Source organism: Zea mays, chromosome 1, assembly GCF_902167145.1.
Source record: "Zea mays cultivar B73 chromosome 1, Zm-B73-REFERENCE-NAM-5.0, whole genome shotgun sequence".
Classification (NCBI taxonomy): Eukaryota; Viridiplantae; Streptophyta; class Magnoliopsida; order Poales; family Poaceae; genus Zea; species Zea mays.
Genome location: NC_050096.1, coordinates 8,272,481 through 8,293,400, shown reverse-complemented (window position 1 = coordinate 8,293,400; position 20,920 = coordinate 8,272,481). Strand labels below are relative to the sequence as shown.

The following is a 20,920-nucleotide window of genomic DNA, read 5'->3' as shown; positions in this document are numbered from 1 at the left end:
GCAGCAGCCAGCAACAGCAAGGCAGCAACTGCTTGGGCCCTGGGCGGACCGCGGAGGCGCGGACAGGCGGACAACACCCGAGAGAGAGGCGGGGCAGCGCGCTCAGGTGATCAGGTTGGACTTTGGAGACTCGGAGATGAGAGGCAGAGTGGCGGACCGGGATCTGCTGGAGCCTGGCGGGCGGCGGCTAGGGTTAGGACTTCAGGAGGAGTCGATCCTGTCGAGGTCTGGGTCACGTACTCGGCCCACTGGGCTGGCCGGCTGGCGCATGAGAGAATAGGATCTGGGTCCACATGTCATATGCCCAACGGGTGATGGTCTATCCATACCCGCGAAATTATTAACCGCGGATACTATCATACTATATAGTATCTAAACTCGTACCTGCAGATATGAAAATCCACCATATCCGTACCCGATAGGTGCGGTTATTTACCCATATCTGTCATCCGTTATGCTTGCCGGGAGCGATGGCCTTAGGGCCTGTTTGGTTCGTGACTAACTATGTCACACTTTGGCTAAAGTTAGTCGTCCGAATTGAAGAACTAACCTTAGCTAGAAAAGTTAGACAAAATATGACAAGTTAGACAGGAAACCAAACATACCCTTACACTTCCCCATCCTCACTCTCCCGTCATCCATTCCAGCCTAAAGCCTACCGTTTCAATTTTTGAACTCCCGATCCGGCAACCCTCCCCAGCCAGCGTTCCACTCACTCCGGCATCGCTTCGAATCTCCGCGCGGCGGCGGGACCGCGTGACCGACGCGCGGCGCTGCCCCTTCAGAAAGCCGCATGGACGCTACCGACCCCCTCTGCGCCATCTCCTCGACTGCGCGACTCCTTCCGCGAACCCTTGGCCCCGCCCCCGCCATCGGGCCTTCCCCCTCGAAGGCCCGCGACGCGCTCCTCGAGGCCATCGCACTCGCCCGGTCTCTGGTACGTGCGTTCGCCCTTCGTTCGAGGCATGCACCCACAGCCAGGCTCGAATTGCCGGCACGCGTGCTTGCGGTTGCTTGGTCTGGGTGGCATGACAAGGAGGTCCATCTCGGAAGTCCCTAGGGATCTAGGGTTCTGCATTCCTTTTTCCATTTAGAGCATGAGATGAGATATGTCCGCTTTCTAGGTCTTACTAGTTGTTTTTACCTTCTTTATATTGCCTTAGAGGGAAATACCTCATCGCGCCAAACAGGATAAACATTGTACTACTGTTGCTTGAGTGCTAACTTCAGCGTTTCACAACGTTCCGTGTAGAAAGGGTCTGAGGAGCTGGTTAAGCAGGCTACAATGGTGCCGAAGGAACACGGGGACATCCAGGCTCTCTACCATGATGATGGAGTGAAAGGCAGGCCTCCTGCAAATGGCAGCAAAGAGCAACAGGGAAGAAGGCCAGCACTGGATCGTAAACGGGCTCGGTTTGCTATGAAGGACACTGGAAGGCAAGCTATTTGCTAGGCAAACAACCTTCCTATAGATCTCTAGGAGCAGTGTGAGCTTGAATATCATTCATCTGACTTGTCTTGATGTGTTTTCTTTGCAGCAAACCGGTGCCTGTTGTGGATCAATCTAAGTTATCAAATATTTTAGATCCAATCACATTCTTCATGACCTTGGATCGGCTTGAAGGTCACTCTTACCATTTCCATTGATTCATTGATCAGCATTAAGCATGCACTAATAACGGTTCATTATTGCAGAAGCCGAGGGTGGCATCGAATTTCAGAGTTAGAGAAACATTTGTTTCCTGGAGGTGCAGCAAATGCTAAATGCACAGATGATGAATCTAAAGGGTCACCGGATATTGTGATGGGTGAACCATCATTGGTGCATTATTCTTCTGATGTTCTGATGACTGATGAGAACTTTACTGCAAGTGACGTTGACAGGGAGACCCCAAATCTGGGTGCTAGAGCAGCAGACCCTGTTCTTGATCCTGAACCAAACTTGCCTGATCATGCATATGAAAGGCAACCTGGAGGTTCCTCACTTGGTTTGTACAGAGACACAGAAGTTGGAGTTGCCAAAGAAAATGAGACATGTAGCAAGAGCATTATATTTGTGGAGGTGCTTGTTACTAAACTCATTTTTCACCTTTTACTTATTCATTACTGAAGTTTTGGTCCATTGACTATGCAATATATCTCGATTTACTTCGTGCTGCAGGAAGATGATGTGCCAATAGACTATATAACTATTGGCAGGTCTACTGATGAAACAGAAGTTTCTTCTTCTCATCCTTTGGAGGGCAGCTCGACAGAAGAATTGGTCACTAAACCAGTTAGACATGCGGCTCCAGATGGTATCTGTAGGACTTCACATGCAGCTGAGGATAGCATTCAACATCTAGTAAGTGCCTGTACAAATTATTATTATAAAATATAGATTACTGAATGTATCCTGAGATTAGGTTCTTGCTTCATGGCACATGAAGCGGTCAAAGAGGGTGGTGTCCTACAAGGTACTTGTTTTCTATGAAAATGTCAGCTAAACAAACCCCCAGGACTTATGAAAAGGCAACATATTTATTACAGTTTTTTTTGTTATCCAAACCCCACAACCATTGTGCTAAAAGATTGCACTATTACTACCACCGTCCCAAAAAGGATGCAATTCTATTATCTTAGGTTTGATTAAGTTTATACTTCCTTCATTTTAAATTATAAAATGTTTTGGCTTTTTAGAGATTTTCACTTAGATATATACTATGTTTAGATACATACTAAAAATAGTGTATCTAAAAAAGCGAAAATGTCTTGTAATTTGGAATGGAGTAGAAAATAATAATTATAATTTCAACTTACACGATACTGCGATTCCAAATAGGTGTACTATGAAAATATATTCCATGGCAAATCTAACGATACTTATTTTGTACGATAAATATTAGTATCTTTTTATATAGATCTGATCAAATTTCAGATCATTTGACTTAACATTATTCTAGAACTGCATCTTTTCTGTGGAGGGGATATTTTTAAAGTCTGGAGTGGTTATTTTCTGAAGTTCAGAACAATTCCTGTTCTACTCCAACCTCTTGGGCTTGGCAACCAACTGTGTACAGTCCACACATGTACGCCTGAATGCTCAGTCACACGCACAATAAAAATAATCCATTACAAATAGACCCTAGCAGAAGAAAATCCAACATTGTTCCCTGCTTAAAGAGACAGCACAAAAGCACATACTCCTGCCTAGGTTGTTTTGTCTTTTTCTAGGTACATAGCTTTTGCTATGCACCTGGATATACGATTATACGCTGTATCTAGAACTATAGATACATAATAAAAATATATGTATCTAGAAAAGGCAAAACGACCTATAATTTGAAATGGAGGGAGTATTAAGGAAATAAACTATTTAGCATTCGTTAAATTGTCAGAAAGATATATCATGAACATTATCACAATATTCACCACGTGGTGGAATATTATGTCTCAGTACCTATGGTTCCTTTCTTTAAAGTACTAACCAGTTTAGGTTATTGATGCTATCTTACATAGTTCCATACTTGTTGGCAGTTGTTCCATATTTTCTTGAACATGCTAGAGACGTGTGCACCATTATATTAAAGGAACGTGGGGTAAGAACCTTTAAAAATACCCACAACCACACATGCTACAGACTCTTAGATTACATTCACACGCTTGATTATAAAAACAACAAACTCAACCTATGCAACTAACCTCAATCTGTTGCAAGGGAAAAGAGATATGGAATTCATCGAGCCCTGGACATACTTCATAAGTACAATTTCTTACTAGCTAGCAGAAGCGCTTCAGCTAGGTTTGGAGAAATACTGTAGGGTCTATGCTTCGTCGCCGAAGGTCTTATAGGAAGAAGCGGTCTTCGGCTGAAGCTGTTTGTATAAGATGGCCGAAGGTTCCTCTTCATGAAGCTTCGGTATTACAAACCGACTTAAAGATAGAATGACCTTTTAGTCCATAAAGGTCTGAGTCAATGTTGTAAACTTTTATAAGGGGCATACTTGTAATTCCTCACAGGCTGCGTCCTGTGCCTATAAATAGTGAACAGTATTCCTTTACTGTTCACGCATTCTGGTAATTGCAATCGCATCTTTCGGGAATCAACCTTTGCCAAGGCAGAGGTATTATTGTATTCAATGATTCAATATATTAAAAAATATAATATAATTCGTCTATGATTTATTTACCCTTTTATACCCTTTATTTTATGTTATCTTATACAATCTATTGAAATTTTATTACGAAGACTTGAGCTTCGTAATTATATTCTCATCAACCTTCATCCAAGGCTCATTATCCTCAAGGGAATAATGTTTCATGGACGAAGGACGTTAACATTTAACATTTTATGTTGCCTTGTTCTTAATTCATAGCATTTGAGAACAAGTCCCCAACATTGGCGCCCACCTCCGGTGAACTCACTTCCACTTTTTTGAGCTGATGGCTTCGTTCAACGATCAAGCTAGAGCTGCTTCGGACCCGAAGCTGGTGCTCCCGATTACAGGTGGTTCGTGCTCAGAACCAGCCAATAAAAAGCAGAAGAAAGAAGCGCAGAATGGCTAGCTAACACTGTTATGGTAAAAAAGGCCAATGGCAAGTGGCGAATGTGCATCGATTTTACAGATCTTAACAAGGCTTGTCCGAAGGATGAATTCCCATTGCCAAGGATAGACTCTTTAGTTGATGCAGCAGCTTCTTCAGAGCTCATGAGTCTGTTAGACTGTTATTCAGGCTACCACCAAATTTGGATGAAGAAGGAAGATGAGCCGAAAACTAGTTTCATAACTCCAAGTGGCACATATTGCTATCTTCGGATGCCTGAGGGGCTCAAAAACGCTGGAGGAAGTTTCAGCAGAATGACTGCGAAGGTTCTCCAGTCTCAGATAGGCAGAAATGTGTTAACTTATGTTGATGACATCATTGTAAAAAGCACGAAACGGGAGAATCATATTGCTGATTTGCAGGAGACCTTCGCCAGTTTCAGACAAGCTGGCTTAAAGTTGAATCCAGAAAAATGTGTCTTCGGAGTAAAGAAGGGGAAATTTCTTGGATGCTTGGTTTCAACAAAGGGAATTGAAGCTAATCCAAGTAAAATTGAAGCTATACTTCGGATGGAGCCACCAACTACAAAAAAGGGGGCCCAAAGATTAACAGGGAGGTTGGCATCTCTTAATAGATTTATATCCAGATCAGCAGAAAGAAATTTACCATTCTTCGAAGTGCTGAAATCAGCCGAAGTTTTTCAATGGGGACCAAGCCAGCAAAAAGCCTTCGAAGAACTGAAGCAATATCTGATAGATTTAACAACATTAACTCCACCAACGCCAGGGGCTCCTTTGTTATTATATGTGGCAGCTTCGCACTCAGCGGTAAGTGCAGCACTTGTCCAGGAGAAGCTTGATGACCAAGTCAGGAAGCAGGTCCCAGTGTATTTTGTATCTGAAGTTCTTAGTATATCAAAGAAAAACTACACAGAATTAGAGAAGGTGTTGTATGCTGTTTTGATGGCATCCAGGAAGCTTCGGCATTATTTTCAAGCATACAATATTGTTGTTCCTTCTTCGCAGCCGTTGAAGGATATTATGAGAAATAGAGAAGCTACTGGGCGCATTGGAAAATGGGCTGCAGAGCTCAACGAATTTTGCATTGATTATGTGCATAGATCTTCGATCCAGTCCCAGGCGTTAGCAGACTTCATTGCTGACTGGACGCCAGGGGCTCAGGATGAAGAAACAAATAAGGATGCCGAAGTATGGACAATGTTTTGCGATGGGTCTTGGGGAACCTTCGGGGCAGAAGCAGCTGCTGTGTTGGTCTCGCCATCCAAAGTTAAAACTTGTTATGCGGCAAGACTCGATTTCAGTTGTACAAACAATATTACTGAGTACGAAGCCCTGCTTTTGGGTCTTCGGAAGCTAAAAGCAATGGGAATCAGAAGGGCCATACTTAAAACTGATTCCCAGGTTATTTCGGGTCATATTGACAAGAGTTGCAAGGCTAAAGATCCGAAGCTTGAAAAATATCTGGATATGGTTCGAAGAGTTGAAGCTTCCTTTGAAGGATTTTCTGTCAAAAATATCCCTCGAGGACAAAATGAGCATGCTGATTTGCTAGCTAAGTCAGCAGCACAGGGGCTGCCCTTACCTTCGGATGTGTTCTTCGAAACAATAAAAGCACCTTCGGTGGAACTTCTTGAAAGAGCAGTCCTCAATATATCTCCTGTTTATAGCGAAGATTGGAGAACTGAGATCATCTCTTACCTTCAGGGTAAATTTCTTTCAGATGACGAAACTTATAACAGGAGGATAGAGGCAAGAGCTCGTCCATATATCATGATAGAAGGGGAGTTGTACAAGCATGGAGTTTGTGCTCCGCTACTCAAGTGTTTATCTAGAACCGAAGGCATAGAGTTGATGAAAGAAATACATGCAGGCCTGTGTGGATCTCACATTGGATCTAGGCCGTTACTTGGAAAAGTTTTCCGTCAAGGGTTTTATTGGCCGAAGGCAGCTTCGGATGCAGCGGAATTAGTTCAAAAGTGCGAAGGTTGTCAGAAATGTGCAAGAGATCAAAAACAACCTTCGTCCTTGACACAGCTCATACAACCCATCTGGCCATTGCAAAGGTGGGGCCTTGACTTGTTGGGTCCGTTGCCACCGGCCCAAGGGAACTTAAGATATGTTGTAGTGGCTGTGGAATATTTTTCCAAATGGATTGAGGCAAAGCCTTTAGCCACAATAACTTCGGCCACCATTCAAAAGTTTTTCTGGCAGAATATTGTTTGTCGTTTCGGGGTACCAAAGGCCATCACTGTGGATAATGGAACACAGTTCGACTCCGAAGCTTTCAGAGATTTCTGTGAGCAAATTGGTACGAAGATCCATTTTGCATCAGTCAGGCATCCGGAGTCAAATGGACTCGTTGAAAGAGCCAACGACATTATAATGACAGGAATAATGAAGTTAATCTTCAATCAACCCAGGGGAAAGTGGCCAGACCAGTTAACCAAAGTGGTGTGGAGCCACAACACAACAACATCAAGGTCTACAGGCTTTACTCCATTCAAGTTATTATTCGGTGACGAAGCAATAACTCCGGAGGAAGCTAAAACTGGATCAATAAGAGTAGTAGCTTCGGCAGAATCAGGTTCCGAAGATGCTTATTCTATGGAGAAAGATGCTTTAGAAGGGATCAGGCTTCAAGCTGTGGAGAATATCAATAAATATCAAGCCGAAACAATCAAATGGCGAGATAGAAAAGTTCGGCTAAAGAATATTGAGCCAGGACATTTGGTGCTTCGGAGAGTGGCCAACCCAGACACAGTGGGCAAGTTGCAGTTGAAATGGGAGGGACCTTTCTTAGTAGCATCTTCGTCAAGACCCGGTTCATACAGATTGAAGGATATGGACGGCAACGACATTCCTAGATCTTGGAATGCGGATGAGCTTCGGCGATATTATGTGTAACTTGATGTAATTTTTTATGTTTTTTCTTTTTTATGGCACCCTTTTCCTTTCTAAAGGGGGAGAAAGGTTTTTAATGGGGCCATCATATGTAATTTCCTTTTTTAGTTCTATAAGAGCAAAATCCCCCAAGGAATGTAAATGTAAAAGCTGAGAGCGCACCATCGAGTGCCGAAAAGTAAAAAGCGAAGAAGCTCCAAAGTCGTTCCTAAGGGAATGCAGAGCTTACAGCGAAAAGTCAACGCTGATTCCGCCAAAAGTAAAAGGCGAAGAAGCTCCAAAGTCGTTCCTAAGGGAATGCAGAGCTTACAGCGAAAAGTCAACGCTGATTACGCCGAAAGTAAAAGGCGACGAAGCTCCAAAGTCGTTCCTAAGGGAATGCAGAGCTGATGTGTGATTGTCTCTAAGAAAATAATGGCTGAGAGTATGGCTTCGGATATGTGTTTGGACATTCATTCGCACATTACATTACATCATAGCATTTGCATTCATAAACATTCATCCAGGCATATGTAGGATAATCATCATCATGGCATAAGTGGTTGCTTCGGCATAAGAGAAGAGCTTCTTCGCGTACAAAAAGGAGAGCTTCGGAAGAAAGGGAAATGTTGTTTTCTATGCTTCGCTGTGTACGAAAAGAAGGGAAGGTGTTTTTTCGCCTTCGGCTCAAAAAAGATAATTTCGTCCACAACAAAGCACTTCACATGCATTAATGGAAGAGTAAGAGCATAATACAAGGTATGAACAGAACTCATTAAAGGCAAGTTTAGTTACATTCACAAAAAGTTATCTCAAAAGTTTCCTAAGTCTGTCTACAGTCTACTCCTACTTAATCTTCGAGGGATTTTAGCTTCGGCGTCATTCTTTCAATCATCGACTTCGGCTTCGTCATCCTACATGAATTAAGTTGTTGTAAGTCAAAATCGAGCTTGAAGGAAGAGGTAAGCACAAGGTATGATTTCTTACTGGTTCAAGATGACTCCGAGCTTCGTCTCCAGCCTTTTCTCGTCCACCTTTTGTCCATATCATTTTTATAAATCTATTGGAAATACTTCGGGCGAGATCAGGAATGTCATCTAGGATTGATGGTGATAAAGTGAAATTTGGCCTATTGACAATCTTTCCGTGATCGCAGCCAGCTTTTAGGAAAGCTGCAGCAGTGCCCCGAGAAGCTACCCAGGCACAGAAGTCACCGTGCCCAGCTATAACTTCGTCGAGCTCGTCAATTTCACCCTCAATATGTTCGAAGGTCTTCGGTAAATCTCCAGCTGAGGGGGTGAATTTCTCACTACTGGCTCCAACTGAGTGGAAAATTTTTCTTAATCGTTGAATACATTTGTTGCTGAAATCCAAACATTTTTCTTGAAGGCCCGTCAATAGTTTTTTCAAATCTGAATTTTGTTGAGCTTCGGCTTCAAGTTTTGCACTAAGATCTTGCTTTTCTTGTTCAAACTGCTCAGATTGGCGGAGAAGCTTCGTGTTCAGTTCTGTTATTTTAGCTTCGGCCTCCGCCAATAAACCTTCAGTTGCTTGGAGCTCAAAGTTCTTCTTCTCAACAGCAGCTGTTTGCTCCTTTATTTTGCTTTCTAAATTTTCAATTATAACTTCGTGTTTCTTGTCTTCAAAATCTTGTTGCATTTTCAAGGCTTTGCTCAATAGCATACTCTGCACGAAAACAACCTTCGTTAGACATGTTTTCATCATTAAAAACAATAAAAGTTAAGGGAAAAGTAGTTCACCTTGAAATTCGAATAAAATAAACTACCAACGATATGTTGTCGTCGGTAGCGGCTGATGTCCGTTTCTAGCTTCGGAAAACCGATACTCTTTGACAGAGTACCGATAACTTTGGCTCCAGTTTGATCTCGAATACAATCTAATTTCTCATCATCAATACCTCCAAAGAGGAGTGCTCCTGGTTTGTACTCGCAAGATTTGGCATACTCTTTGAGCTCCTCTATTTCGGGTTTTGACAAATTTTCTCCAACTAAATTTTGAAACATGAAAGCTTCGTGTTCTGAAGCTTCGTCAGCAATTTCCTTTCCTTTCCCCGACGCTGCGGCCGTGGCCTCTTCGGCGGCAGTGGTAGCTTCTTCTGTGGCCATGTCTAGCAGTATTTTGTCAATATGTTCAATTGTGCTCTCTAGGTTCAAATCTTCAACTGAGGCAGCTTCGGCAGCTGCGACCTCCGAAGGTGTGATTTCAATATCTGTCCTTTCTTCAGCCGCTGGTGTCTTATGAGCTGAAGCTCTTGGCGGTGTCTTGTCAATGACCTCTGTCACACCGATGATTCTCTGTCTCTTTACTTTAGTTGTTTTCTTCATTTTTTCGGGCTCCTTTTCCTTCTGAAAAAACTTTGTCAGTTGAGGCCTCAATGGACTTAGCTTCGCAGGCAGGGATTCAGTCATTACCTTCAAAATTTCCTCCACATCAGTGGCAGAGGGTGATGCGGGGGTTTCTTCTTCGTCGGATATTTTTCGCTTCGGAGAAGACACTTTCCTCTTCTTCGGAATTTTCTTCTTTGGTGGTTCTTTTTCATCTTCATTTAAGGCTTTCTTTTCTGGCCTCCGACACCTTTGTTCAGATTTTCATAATCAGGGTATTCAAAACCCAAGGCGTCCAGCACTCGATTTAGTCTTCGCTTCGGACGGGTGCCGAAGGCTGCGGTCATCAACTGATCTTCTTTCTTGGAATAATTGCCAAGTATTTCATTGCACATTACTTCAATTGTATCTAGCCACTCTTGGCAAGGTGTTTTAAAGTATTTCTTAAACTTGAAATAGTAAGGTAAACGCACAAGTTCACCTTCTTTCTTCTCCCCCTTTAGCTTCGGCATTTCCCATTCTTTCAAACTAGGAAAAACTTTGAAAGCCAAAAACTCCTGAACCAGGTCTCTTGTACTCATATGCTCTGCAATAATTCTGAATTCATTCAGTGCTTGTTGTGTTGGACCTTCGGGTGTCATGTTACAGCGAGGTCGGGTTTCTCCGAAGATTAGTTCGAGTGGACTTTGCACAAGCTTCTCTTTGTCGTCATCAACCTTGACATAGAACCACTCCGACTTCCAGCCTGCTGCCCATTTGCTCCGGTAGCTAATTACAGGAAACTTTGTGGTTTTCCGATAGGCGAAATTATAGCAACCAAAATTGTCGTGCAATCCATCCTTTCTAGCCTTCGTCTGATAATGCAGCTCGTGAACCCGGCAAAAGCTGTCCGCAAATGGCTCCACTGCTTGGCTTCGGAGTGCCCAGATATAAACACTAAACCTAACGATGGCGTTAGGGGTCAGCTGGTGAAAATAGATATCGAACCTCTTCAGTACCTCTGTAATAATCCCATGTAGGGGGAATCTTAATCCAGCCTTTAGAAAGCTTTTGAAAATAACAATTTCATCCTTCTCCGGCTTTGGGGTAGTCTCTTCTCCCCCGAAGCGTAATAGCTTCTTCTAATTTTCATTAAAAAAGCCCGACTTTACCATCTTGGAGAGATCAGCCTTCGAAACAGTAGATTTCCCGAAGTCCAAGTGGCTGGGCTTGCTTGGCATGGCAATGCGATAATCATCTTCGGGATCAGTTTCCTCAATATCTTCTTCTTCTGCTTCGGCAATTGCTTGTTCTGCTTGTTTTGCGTCATCACTAGGGATCTGTTCCGAAGTCACCAGCCCGGATCGTTGCATAGCTTCGGAGATGGGAACAGTCTCCGAAGCTTCAGTTTCGCCCCCCTCACGCTCAACACTGGCGGTAGAACGCACTCTGGCCATTTAATTATGAATTTGTGGAAATTTAATACTTTTTTCTTCCGAAGTTTTTTCTTCTGACGAAGCAGGCTTCAAGCTGGAGCTTCGTTCGATTCCGAGAGTCAAGCTTCGGCGATGGCTAAAAATTTTGGCAGCAAAACAGTGCAAATAGCAATGAATGCTGTGGTAACTTCACACCTACTCGTCTGTTTATATAGTACTGCAGGTAAGAAGGCGAAGCGCCAGGATTTTTACACCAGGCGGACACCCGCTCGCACTCACTGTGTGGTGGACCGCAGAGACCAAACAGTAACTCTGCAAGGTGGGACCGCTACGTGCTGGGGAACTGAATCATTTCTCGACAACGAGCTCAGGGAAGGTGTTTTTTAGACCTTCGGCTCCCCGAAGCTTAAAGAGACTTTTTTCACGGATCAAGCTCGTTACGAAAAACGATCTAGCACCGCGAAAGGGGCTACTGTTGGGTCTATGCTTCGTCGCCGAAGGTCTTATAGGAAGAAGCGGTCTTCGGCTGAAGCTGTTTGTATAAGATGGCCGAAGGTTCCTCTTCATGAAGCTTCGGTATTACAAACCGACTTAAAGATAGAATGACCTTTTAGTCCATAAAGGTCTGAGTCAATGTTGTAAACTTTTATAAGGGGCATACTTGTAATTCCTCACAGGCTGCGTCCTGTGCCTATAAATAGTGAACAGTATTCCTTTACTGTTCACGCATTCTGGTAATTGCAATCGTATCTTTCGGGAATCAACCTTTGCCAAGGCAGAGGTATTATTGTATTCAATGATTCAATATATTAAAAAATACGTCTATGATTTATTTACCCTTTTATACCCTTTATTTTATGTTATCTTATACAATCTATTGAAATTTTATTACGAAGACTTGAGCTTCGTAATTATATTCTCATCAACCTTCATCCAAGGCTCATTATCCTCAAGGGAATAATGTTTCATGGACGAAGGACGTTAATATTTAACATTTTATGTTGCCTTGTTCTTAATTCATAGCATTTGAGAACAAGTCCCCAACAAATACCATAAAAATGCATCAACTGATATTCTTGACAAGGGAATCCCTTCTTCAACCTGACCATCTGTTGCTTCACTTGCACTTAGGATATGTTAGGTAGGTATCCAGATTCTAAACATTTTAAATCCAGATTCTCTCAAGATGATGAATCAGAATCACTTCACACTTCATAAAACTATTTCGCTGTTAACTGGATTCTTCTCAAACAAAATTTCATAAAAAATCATATAATAAAAGTATGCTATAAGAATTTCATTTTTTTGTGGACGAACAACTCCAACTAACCCATTTTAACTTGTTACACTAAAAAAGGATTTATGAAAAAATAATCGCTACTAGAAAAAGGGAGGGGCGGGGGGAATTAGGATCACTATAGGGTAGAGACCAGCCTATTGCCATCTTCGTGGTCACATACAAAAACAAGAAACATTTCGGCTCCGATTCTATCACCAGAAATTCTGTTTGCCGTTGTTTCTAGTGTTTCTCAGTAGAAATGGATCTGTTTCTCTATTCCAAACAGCCTTTATAAGAAAAACTTGCTGAACATCGTCCAGAATTAGAGAATTGCCAAATACAAGAATCATCCTCCACTGGCTGCTGCAACACGTAGGCAAGGAGATCTCATGAATAAAGGTATTCGTCAACGACATTAGCAGATAGAGCTCCCTGAATGTCAGAGACCCATTTTTTTGTCTATTAAAGCATCTACAATTGTTCTCTTGTTTGCTCTACGTTTAGACACATGTGCAAAGACATGGTTGCAGGTTCAACTGTTATTCGGCCATGGATCCATCTATCTGTGGAGAAAAAAACATGGAAAGATGATGAAGGTGAATTAGAAAGATTGTCCAGGGTCGGTTAGGCTCTGTTTTCTGTAACTATAGCAAACCAACCTCATTCGAAGTGCACAACCCATGTTTTGAGATTTGAAATACCAAGCTACAATACTATTTACTATGTCCACTTTTCGTGTTCATCCCTTGCAAGGAAAGCCCGTTTATATCTTATCAAATAACCTTAATGGCTCATCGCGGAAGATCCAAAGCCATGTCTGAGTATACTAACATAGATGAGTACATATTGAACCAAAACTCTCTGATTGGCCTGAGACAATTGGTTCACTTTCCAGCTAAAGAATTGACCAGCTATTCATATAATGATAGGAGAGGGGCAATACATGCATGCCTCGGACTCTTGGTTTGTGACCTGCAGACCTGGTGACTCAATGAGACAGCTGTCACCGCTTCACCGGGCCTGCCTTTCAGCTATAATATTAATTTAATTTTCACTGACAAATTCAAGTACTTCAATGTATAGCAGTTTGTAGGAACAGAAAAATCTTTGTTTGGTATTCTGGCAATGAGTGTCAAATTTGTAGCATGTTTTTGTTGAGGTTTGTAGCATATATTTTTTCTCCACAGATAAGTCAAGCCAGTTGTTGGAGATGCCTCAGGAAGATATTAATCCACTGAATCAGGCTCAGATGCATGGTGGAAGCACTAAGGTAGATTCTTATATACCCTAGACGATGTTCTCTTGAATCACTGTTGTTGTAAATAACCTAGTCAAGAGCTTTAATTTTTACACTGTTATATAGATAAATACCACTCCATCATGTATTATGAGCATCCTTGATGGTGCAGAAGATTAATTTAGCTATCCTGAGTGGCAAGGAAATATTTGCTCTCACAACCCAATAGCAAAGTTAGACAAGGAATCCAAACTAGCGTTCTGAGCTTCTGTCCTGTTAGCATGTTTAGGCAAGAATTGATAAGGGAGAAATGCCAATATATTTAATAATAAATTCAAACCGCTAAAGTTGGCGAGCACTTGAGCAGCAATGCTCATCACTGAGGGATGAGTTAGGGTATGGTCAGCAGATCATGGACATGGCCATACAAAATATTGTTTTGCACTGTGGACTGCACTGTTTATATAGTGGAGTTTGAAATAAAAGATAAAGGTGAGTAAGCTCTAAGCTACTGGAGATAGCCTTAGCGCGTTTAGTTCACTTAGTGGTACCTAAATATAGTCACATCTCATCTGAACATTTGATGCCATCCTTTATATGCTTCTATTTACATGAGCATAGGTGAGGCAGCAACCGTCAGGGATGTAGTTATTTTACCCTGTGTGCAATTCTTCGTCACATTTTTTGTTGTATAAGAGCAAGTATAATAAGGTGATGTAGGCGGGCTACAAGAGATACCATGTTAGATTTACGATGACATGGAAGAAAGAGAAATGAAGAGGGGAGGAAAGCGGGCTGCTCACTAGTAGCCAGTTGAAAGCATCACAAACTCTAAGACAGTTTGTGAGAGAAAGAGTTGGACCCATTATTAAATGTACAACTTATATCATTAGAGTTATTATATGAATAGGCTTTTAGTTGGCTATATGTGATATGACAACATCATAAAGCCCGCCATTAGATATATTATTAACCTTGCTCTAATACTTTCTCTGTTCTCAAATGTAGGGCGTATTAGGATTTTCCAAAGCAAATTTTTTCTATCAATTGCTCAAAGCATATGTATGTTTAGATCACAGCAGATGCATCAACAGATTTTGTTAACAGAAATTAATTGTCAAATTATACCTTAATTTTTTCCCCAAAATACTAAAACGCTTTATTATAGAAATAAATGATAAGTTCCAGAAATTCCATCCATGTCTTCTTTGAACTTTCAGAAATCGGCACCTGATCTATCCCCGACCAAACAGAAGAAGCAACAAGCAGTTCAAGAAAGGAAAAGGAAGCAACAGTCAAAGAGGGGAAAAAAGTGGCTGGTATTACTTCTTCTAATTCTACTTTATATTTATACTTTGTTACTCCCTCCGATTCTATGTATACTTGGCTCGTCAATATCAATATTGTATAAAAATTACATAGATTGACTAATGGCTGATGTTACTAGATTCATCATGGAAAATACCGTCATAGTATCTGACTTTCTTTGTTTAATATTATATAGTTATACAGAAATTGTAAATCAAAGTGCTAAATGACTTGTATCTGGAACCAGGAGGGTCAGTTTCTAATGCATAATGCATGTGCACCACGAGGATTCTTGTAATACCATCATTCAGTTATTAATTGGCCATTACTGTTGATTGTTCTTATCTAGGCTGATACCTGCATGGGTGTATTAGAGATGTTCGGGGGTCTTTAAATAAGCATAATCATGCTTTTGTTGTGTTTGATCAATCATGTTCCATTTCTTCCATGTATGACTTGTATCTGGAACCAGGAGGGTCAGTTTCTAATGCATAATGCATGTGCACCACGAGGATTCTTGTAATACCATCATTCAGTTATTAATTGGCCATTACTGTTGATTGTTCTTAGCTAGGCTGATACCTGCATGGGTGTATTAGAGATGTTCGGGGGTCTTTAAATAAGCATAATCATGCTTTTGTTGTGTTTGATCAATCATGTTCCATTTCTTCCATGTACCACTAGATTAAATCTTATACAAGGGCAGCATTTTTAGAGCATGTTTTGGATCCTATACCCAACAACCTTGCCAGCGAGAATAGCAAAGATGATTGGATGCTTCTCTTACCTACTTTTGGGCTAGGATTTCCTTGCGTTCAAGGGACACATCACTCCTTTACTAGCGAGGTTTTCTTATGGGGAAAACTGTGTATATACAGCTGAAGGTCATCATCACCTGGCCAACCTGGGCCTTATTCTCTCTTTTTTTTCATTTCTTGGTGGCACACCTTTGTATTTGATTATTCTCTTATCTACTTAGCTTTGTTAAATTACTTGATTATGTATAACGGCTTAATCTTTTTGTGTGGAGTGATGAAGTGTATTTTCTTTACAGGTGAATCCCTGAAAATACCCCAAACAAATTTTGAATCGGAGAATCAACCTCATAATGATGATGTCAACATTGAGGTAGACTTCTTTTTTAGCTTCTATACTGAAATTCTTGTCTTAAAATCTTATGAAGTAATATACTGAGAGTGGCCAAAAAAGGTAGGTTTTTTTTCTTGTTTACCATGATAATCATGCATTATTCAGGGCAATGAGGGATGAGTGGTCATGTCGAACTTTGTAGATGTGGTCAGACCAATGATTTCAAGTCGCCTGGTCGAACCCTGGGATCGACCAGACGACTAGTCGCGATTAGGCGATGACTAGGGCGACTAGTCGACCCCTAGTCGGTCCTAGTCGGTCCCTGGTCGTCCTAGACTAGTAGTTATACTTATATAGGTATATATATAAATATACATGTATACATTATATAAATTAGAACAAACAACTAGGATAAACAAAGTAACATATTGCTTCATTGTTTAGGGTTTAGGGTTATTTAGGGTTTAGGGGGAGAAGTGGGGGAGCAGGAGGGACCTTCAGATGATGTGCTCATCTCGTCACTAGTTCGCAGCCACCGCCGGTTGGAGACTGCAGCAGTGCAGCAGGCGAGCAGGACTGTAGGAGAAGGGGCAGGGGACGCAGGGTGTTGTAGCCGCCGGTGTAGCTGCTGGCAATCAGGAGTTTAGGACTGCAGGGGCGGTGCCAAGGGGGGAGAGGAGAGGAGACGTGTAGGTTGGAGACTGTTGGTGGCTAGGTTAGAACAGGAGAGGAGAGGGTACTCTAAATTAGACTGTAGATGTGCTAAAAAGGCCCAATAACTAAACCCTAGCCGGGATGACCAGGACACATAACTCGGACGACTAGTCGCCCTAGTCGACGATTAGTCGGACGACCAGGACAACTAGGCCTTCTAGTCGAGTCGTCCAGCAAATCGTGTCCTAATTGCCGACCAGCCCGACTAATCGTGATTAATCGCGATTAGTCGGACGACTTGAAATCATTGGGTCAGACTATGATTTGTGTAGGGCCCTATTTTTTTATTCAAGTTGCATGCACTGACGAGCACAGGAGTCAGCAACAAACATAGATATTCCACGCACCTTTTTAAATAATGTGCGTGTTTTACTCTGAAGCTCGACATTCATATGCTTCTTTGGTTTTTCAGAAACAGACAATTACGAGTAGCACACCTTCACCAAATGGTGCCAAGGAGCAAAAGAGAGCTCAAAGGAGAAACCAGCCCAAAAAAAGGAATCAAAGAAAAATCCTTGGAGGTCTTTACTTTTTCACATTCTATACTTTTAAAGTTGTTTTCAGAAGGATACTGATGGCCTACGTTTCTATTCTCATGGACTTCTATCCTTAGATGCTGACCTTGCATGCCAGCCTGGAGTGAGAAAAAGCTCAAGAACACGCTCAAGGCCTTTGGAGTATTGGCTTGGTGAAAGATTACTATATGGGCCTATACATGACAGTACGTACACTGATCTAGCACTTGTGTCAGCTATGCACATCTTTTTTTATGACCAAGACTTGTATCAGAATTTAAGGTCAAATATATTACAGCAAATTCATCATATCAACTTGGAAAATGCCATCTGACTGTCATTTTAATACAGCTAGTAGCTTTGTGCATCTAGATTTCTTGATACTCAATAAATTGAAACCTGCTCTGTACTTGTAGACAAAAACAGTGGTGGAAACAAACAATAAAATCCCAGTTGGGCACCATGTTAATACTGACATAATTTTTTTCTCGAACACGCAAGTGAACTGCACTTCATTACATTAAGAAGGTATAAAATGGACAAATACAAAGAGAGGCCACTTACGGAGGCCAAAAACAGGAATATAAAAACTGATCCATACTAAGCAATAAACACTGTGGAGAAAAGGAGGAAACTGGTGCTGCGGGTAGAGGAAAAGCTGCCGGGAGGGAAGGAGGTGGTCGCCGTGGTGTAAGAGACCGGCAACGAGGGGTATTAGGGCGGTGGGGTTGGGCATTGGTGGGGGCGGGAGGCGCGGATAACGACTTGTTAATCATTTCTCAGTTACTATCAATGAATGGACATCCTCAATACTGATAATCACATAACATTATTCAAAGTTCTGTTATGCGTTTCACCAGTTGGCCCTATGTTCATTTTGTGTATATTTCTAATCAAATACTTCTATTTTTTACAGATTTGCATGGAGCTATTGGCATCAAAGCATACTCCCCTGGCCAAGATGGCAAGAGATCATTGAAAGTGAAATCTTTCGTGCCTGAACAGTATTCAGATCTTGTTGCTAAATCTGCAAGGTATTGAAGCCAAGATTTTCCAAAGAGGATCACGCCTTGTGACCTGTTGCTTTGTCACCTCACTATGTGATGTTGACATGTATTGGTAGAACTGCAGTACTGCACAACGAAATGCATGTTAACTTAGGCAGGTATCAAATGGATGAGTATCTAGTTTGGATGCGCTACTACCCATTCGGCTACTCGCTACGTGGAGTCTAGGGTGTCAATTGACATTTGCATGTATACATAGTGGTACTTGATAGTAAGACAGTTTTAGGTTCAGACTCTTGAAAATTGATTTTGTTTTAGTCTTCTCGTTTTCAGATTTAAGATGCGATACCACAGATATCTTGGGCAATTGGAGGTAAAAAAACGGATAGCACACCTAAATATCATAAGGATGTTATGATTTTTTTATTCAGTGTTATGGCTCATGCCGTCAAGGTATCATGTGGTGTGATAGTATCTTGATGTTAAGATCTGTGGCGTTGAGCTTGATGTCAATATTTATAGCACCAAGCTTAATAATATGGATTGTGGCACCAATCTTAGCATTATAGATCATGACGCTCACCTATACTAATCCTCTTCTCTCTTGTTTCTCTATCCTCGACTGTGCGTAGCTTCCTTTCACCGGCCACGGTGCTATGCCCTTGCTTGTTGGATCTTGCTCACTGTATTGTCGGCCCCTCGGTCATTGCGTGCTGTACTGTTGTTGGGCCTGCGACTGCTGCCCGTTTCCACTCATGTCGCGTGTCGATTGACCTGTGTCGGTCGTTATTCCTGCATCATCCGGTTCGCGCCCGCTGTCGATCACTGAACCTAAGACTAAGAGCAACGGTTACCTCTACATTTTTCTCCTATATCACTTTTTTATGTCACATCATCAACATTTCATCCCCTACTTTTTCATCTCCCGCAGCGGTTCTCTCTATATTCTCCTCTATACCTCACTACAACTATAAAATATCACTATCCAAATCTACTCATCATTTATTACCATTTTTTCACCTATTAAAAATCAACACAACAAATAAACAGTGGAAGGGGGAGTCAGGGACTCACGCTATCTGCAGCGTGCTCCTGTTCCTTTACGCTGCGTAGAGGGGCTTCCAGGGGAGAGCGCTGCGCGCGTAGGAGCATGTCTGTAGCCCACATGCAAGGAGAGGGGAGGCCGCGCGGCTACCGCTGCGCTCAGCCTAAGCATGGTATCGGCCAAAGTCCTAGCGCACACCACTAGCCGTGTCGACCTCGGTCTCGCCCTTGGCCCCAACCCTACCCTGCTTGGCACCGCGCCTGAATTGGTCTGTGAGACCACCAGTGACCTAGATCGTGGAACATTGAGCAGCACTAGCAGCATTGGCCAACATATCTACAAGGATCGGTGTGAGGGACCAATAGCCTGGACCATGGGACATTGAGCAGCGCTAGCAGCATTGTCTAACCGCCAACACGTGACTATCTTTTTTGAGGTCTAAAGCGTGTCTTGAATTAGTGAATCCATGAGTTAGGGGTATGGCAACCTAAAAAAAGAGTAGCAAAATATGCGCTCCCCCCGTCCTAAAATTTTGTTAAAAGATAATTGACCTTGCCCTCACTGTTCCTAAATAAATAGATCCATAGCAAGTTTTGGACAAAGAAAAAAAATCATATTATCCTCTATTAACTAGAGTGGTTACATATTAATCGGTAATTGCTCCAACAATACACTGTTTGCATTTATTAAACACATTCAACTACAGAAACTCATTACTATATCGGAAGACCAAATATGAGGAGACTTCGAGAAAAATAAATGAGTTGGTGAAGCATTCAACCTTTGTGGGATTGGTTTATTTGTAGACAAAAATCTTTGATCTAAGAATATATTTATTTAGAGATAAAGGGAGTTTTTTTATGTGGATAGATAATATTTTATAATACATTTTCGTTTTTTTCTCAATATATTTGTTATTTTTTTCTAATATATCTCCGACTTTATTTCCTGAGAGGTATTCTGGTCTTCAACATTAATTAGTTTCGGAGGGATAATGTAAAAACGTCATTTAAATATAGGTCTTTGGGAGGTAAAATTTAGGGTCTGTTTGGTTCTGCTTTTGAAACCTGAATCAAAGGGGTTTAACTTTTCTGCATGTACTTTAAAAAACAGCTTTTCTGTAGTACAAATTTAAAAACAGCTTGGACTATGTTTTTTATGCTTATCGGTTATATTAATAAACAAATATAATAAATTGAAACTAAAATCAGATTATAATAATTAAGTGTTATAGTAAATGAAATAAAAATATTTTGAACACAAAATTTATTAAAAAGTGAATCAAAATTTTATTTATTTATAAAAATATTAGGAACGCAAATGTGAAATCGGTTTTTAAATTAGATATATTGATTAAGAGATATAATTAAACAGAATATATAAACACTATATAGTTTGTTTACAATGGACAACTCACAACAGTTTGAACCAAACGACTTTCAATTTTTTTCTCACATCTTTTTTTCACAGCTCATAACTAAACTAAACACACCTTGATCATTGGTTTCCGAGAAAGATTCTAAAACGTCACTTAGAACTAGT

At 41.4% G+C, this 20,920-nt stretch overlaps 1 protein-coding gene across 1 annotated transcript; it reads left to right on the top strand.

The window, feature by feature from the left end:
- The first annotated feature begins 793 nt into the window (after nucleotides 1-793).
- LOC103631686 (uncharacterized) lies at nucleotides 794-18,636 on the top strand. The gene is made up of 12 exons (XM_020540729.3): nucleotides 794-937; nucleotides 1,253-1,437; nucleotides 1,539-1,624; nucleotides 1,704-2,062; nucleotides 2,162-2,348; nucleotides 2,430-2,456; nucleotides 13,651-13,733; nucleotides 14,921-15,019; nucleotides 16,047-16,136; nucleotides 17,224-17,332; nucleotides 17,425-17,532; nucleotides 18,243-18,636. The coding sequence occupies exons 1-12, from the start codon at nucleotides 794-796 to the stop codon at nucleotides 18,365-18,367; spliced, it is 1,602 nt and encodes a 533-aa protein (XP_020396318.1). The 3' UTR covers nucleotides 18,368-18,636.
- The last annotated feature ends 2,284 nt before the right edge of the window (nucleotides 18,637-20,920 follow it).

Coding starts and splice junctions, on each gene's coding strand:
- LOC103631686 (XM_020540729.3), top strand. CDS start 794: ATGGACGCTACCGACCCCCTCTGCGCCATCTCCTCGACTGCGCGACTC. Junction 17,333..17,424: donor TCAAAGAAAAATCCTTGGAG/GTCTTTACTTTT, acceptor TTCTATCCTTAG/ATGCTGACCTTGCATGCCAG. Junction 17,533..18,242: donor ATATGGGCCTATACATGACA/GTACGTACACTG, acceptor TATTTTTTACAG/ATTTGCATGGAGCTATTGGC.